The following is a 3,824-nucleotide window of genomic DNA, read 5'->3' as shown; positions in this document are numbered from 1 at the left end:
TATATATAAAGACATCTATGTTTTTATTTATATATTTATTTTTATACTTAAAAGAGAAATACGCGTGAAAATTAATTTTTTAATACTTGCAAATTCTTTGTAAAGTTAATTTATGAGAGAAAGAAGGGGAAAAATGGACTATTTAAAGGAGCTAATAATGGATCTTTTAAGTATTTAACTACATATTATTTAAGAATTTATTATAAAGGTGGAATTTTTTATGTGTATTTAAGGACAATTTAAAGTATTTAAAGGAGTTTTACAATGGATATTTATTATAGTGGTGAATTTATTGCTGACACATGGCAAAATAAATTTGACATATACCAATAATTGGTTGCTAGGTGTCGTAATCTTCCCAACGTTATATACGTTATTGTTGTATGCATTGTCAAAAGGACACATGCCAGAATTGTGTGAATCCTCTTGTTCAAGGATCCCACTTTTATAGATATATAACAGCATAAATGTTCTAATGTTAGCTATCCAGCTAGGCTTTAACTCTGTAAAATGGCACTACGAAAATCTCAAGTTGCGATTCTTACGTTGAGGGGCCTTTCTTTACTTTTCCTATTACTGTCACTCATAATCCTTATTACAAATAAGAACACAGAAGCTGATAGTAGACACTACTGGAAGAAGCTTTATAGTTACAGGTAAACTCTAAGCACTGAAAAATTAATTTGCAACTCTCTAATATTGCTACTGTATTTGTTTTTTTTACGAAGTATTTCATGTTCCCCATCTCAAAAAAGAAAAAAAAAAAGAAGAAGAAAGTATTTCATGTTAAACTTTTGTAAACTGCAGCTTCATGTTTGGTATTAGCGTCGTTGGCATTGGATATACCCTCTTGCAAACAGTTGCATTTGTAGCGTTCCGGATCGTGATGGAGAATGATAAAGGGGTTCTCTTTGAATTTTATGGTGACAAGGTACAACCATTACATATATGTTTAAATTATCTTTGGTTTTCTACAAATTTCTACCTATTTTATTTTATTTTTTCACGGTACTCTAGGATATTTGAGGCATAGTGTTGTGTTTATGGCCTTTAAAATTAATATTAAAAATAAAAATAAAATAAAGGGTGTTACACATTTCAACTTTCACATTTGCAAGGAAAACAACTGAGTGATCTATTGTACGTATATCAAAATTATTTTTACCACCGCACACTCTTGGTGTGATAATCACTCTACAAGTATAAGTACTTGTAAGGGGTAATGGTCGGGATTCAAGTCTTTTAAATGAAATTTCACACATATATGCACTTAAATTATGCTAGAGTAGGAATTTTATCTTGTATAAAAAAAAATACGTTTTACGCAATATATATACTGAAATTACTGGAAATTTCCTCTAAAGATTCTCTCCATATATTTAGATTATTTATTATAATTAGAGGACTTCAACAATGTAAACAAATTAATTTTGATTGGTTTGATAATAATGTGATTGTTGGACTTTAACAAGTTTTACTACAAAATATTTACAAATTGATGTAGTAATGGAAATTTATTAGATACTTCTCAAGCAGTGCTCCAAGAGTCTAGGTTCTCACATAAGGGGTGGGACCTACACATAGGACCTACTATGGTCCATGGGGCCCACCCCTTATTTCTGAGCCATGAGTAGATGTATATACACCAGTTCGTAAGTATTATGTACTATATTCGCAGTATATCCCAAACATCACTACTTAAATATATATTATGATTAGTGACACATTGTTTTGTAAATATTATGTAATACATTTGCAATATCCCTAATACCATTAGCCGAAAATATATCTCATTGTTACCTTGGAAGTTAGAAGCTTCTCATTGTTACCTTAAGGACGAAAACTATTATGCCCCCAAAAACAACTTGGTTACATTTTAATTTGGGAGTTTGACATTAGTGGTCTTGGCAGGCTATATCATACTTATTAGCCACCGCGGCAGCTGCAGGAATTGGTGTTAGCACAGATTTGAAGAATTATAATAATGGACATTACAAAACGAGATATTTCGATATGGGATTTGTCTCAGCTGGCTGCCTTCTTCTCGCATTTGTGTGCACTGCTTCATTGTCAATCATGTCTTCTTATGCACTTCAAAAGAAACTTTAGTTGTTGTCATGCAACTGTCTTTAACTAAGAACTACCACTTTTTTTCCTAGAGAAAGACTTTATTTTAGGATGGTGGCCATAACTTGTGCTCAGAATTGGTAATTGCAGTGAAATGCCTCTCTAGTTTATAAGTTTTGTATGCAACACAATCTGTTGCTATGGCATAAATAGAGATTTCTTTTGAGGGAAGTAAAAGATTCTTTCTTTCAACTAATTAAATTTGCCAACAGCATTCATCTCAGCAAAACTTTTAATGTTTTCTATTATAATAAAATATTAATTTATTGTCATGCGTTTAATGAGGTGCATACGTTTATTTCTAATTATAAATTTTCATAGGTGGTGTACTAATTATTAATTTAAAAAGGGAATTTACATGGTTTTTTTTTTTTTTTTGGCTCCCAATAAGTTGGGATGGAGGATTTAAATTGAGGCTATTCTAGGCATTTTCATTGAGATACAAGAGCCATGATAATTTATATGGTTATGTTTATGATATATATATATATATATATATATATATGTCTATATATATATATATATATATATATATATATATATATTAAAACATAAATGATTTGTGTAAGAACGAGATTTGGATCCTGGGCCCACAAAGCAACAGGACTAGAGCCCAAATAACCCGGCACAATGAATTTGTAGAGAGTGGACTAGAAGGCTGAGCTTCCACGGAAGGATCAACGCGCACAGTAGATCAAGGATAATAGAAAAATAAAGAAAATTAAACTGAATGCGAAGAAAATCGCTCCTCGAACTTTCCTCGAACGGGAAGAATAGTTATTGAATATATTCCTTCTGACTTAGCTACAATTTCTGTTCTAAGTTGCAACAGTATCCTTTTCCACCATTTTTTCAGATCCCCTCTCCTCTGGAGGGTCTCTCACATTATATAGCACTCTTTGGATGATCTTGGCCCTCCAGTTGATGGTCGCCTAGGCTACTACTTGAGTGCTTGTCCCATCAGACACCTTCCCAAACCCCTTGTAAGTTGCGGCAATCAAGGCAGCACTGTTCAGAGGTCTTCTCCACATAAATGCGGTTAGGAGGTTTGGTGGGAAGTATTAAATGTGGTGGCAGCCTCCATCCCTTCAGTTAGGGCTGGCTCATTCTCCGAAGTTTCTTCCCTTCAGTGTAACCTCCTCTGATAACGTGCCACTAAGTGGCCTCACCATCCAAGGATGTGATCTCCTCGGAGCTACAGTGGTCTTCTCGGCCTTAGGTATGACATGTGGCATGTTCTTTTTATTGAATTTTTGTACCCCACAAGTTGGAATATGGAGTTCCTCCTCTAGTTTAGTTGCTTTAGCAATAAATTTTTTTTATAAAAAATCCAACAAAAGGCCAAGGTAAATTAAATTATAAATGCAATTAAAAAAAGAAAATAACTATGCAGTTAAGTTCATCAAAGGCTTAATGAGCCTCACAAAATTGATTACCCAAATTAATCAAGTTAATTATTTTTTTATAAGTAATTACATTAATTAGGTCCATTATTCAGATGTATTTGTTGTTATAAGATTAATTGCTAGATATAATTCATTTCCAAATTTGACCTGCTCCCTTCACCTATCTAGTCTAATATCTACTCTAATACATATTAGCCCATTAGTCACCACAATTAAAAACAATAAAAGAGTCTTTCTCATTTTCAATATAGGATTAAACATTTCACTTTTTTCTTATCTTCCATATTTAAC

The 3,824-nt window shown here is 32.6% G+C and overlaps 1 protein-coding gene across 1 annotated transcript; it reads left to right on the top strand.

Annotated features, from left to right (window-relative positions):
- The first annotated feature begins 510 nt into the window (after nt 1–510).
- LOC142616213 (CASP-like protein 4D1) lies at nt 511–2,109 on the top strand. The gene is made up of 3 exons (XM_075789098.1): nt 511–656; nt 808–931; nt 1,912–2,109. Exons 1-3 carry the CDS (start codon nt 511–513, stop codon nt 2,107–2,109), a joined length of 468 nt encoding a protein of 155 aa, XP_075645213.1.
- Nucleotides 2,110–3,824: the final 1,715 nt, after the last annotated feature.

This window comes from Castanea sativa, chromosome 11 (genome assembly GCF_040712315.1).
Source record: "Castanea sativa cultivar Marrone di Chiusa Pesio chromosome 11, ASM4071231v1".
Classification (NCBI taxonomy): Eukaryota; Viridiplantae; Streptophyta; class Magnoliopsida; order Fagales; family Fagaceae; genus Castanea; species Castanea sativa.
This window is presented reverse-complemented; position numbering and strand designations above follow the sequence as displayed.

Bases quoted from the DNA above. Each gene is read 5' to 3' on its own strand.
- LOC142616213 (XM_075789098.1), top strand. From the start codon at position 511: ATGGCACTACGAAAATCTCAAGTTGCGATTCTTACGTTGAGGGGCCTT. The intron at 657-807 runs GTAAACTCTAAG...TGTAAACTGCAG, and splicing joins AAGAAGCTTTATAGTTACAG to CTTCATGTTTGGTATTAGCG. The intron at 932-1,911 runs GTACAACCATTA...TGGTCTTGGCAG, and splicing joins TTGAATTTTATGGTGACAAG to GCTATATCATACTTATTAGC.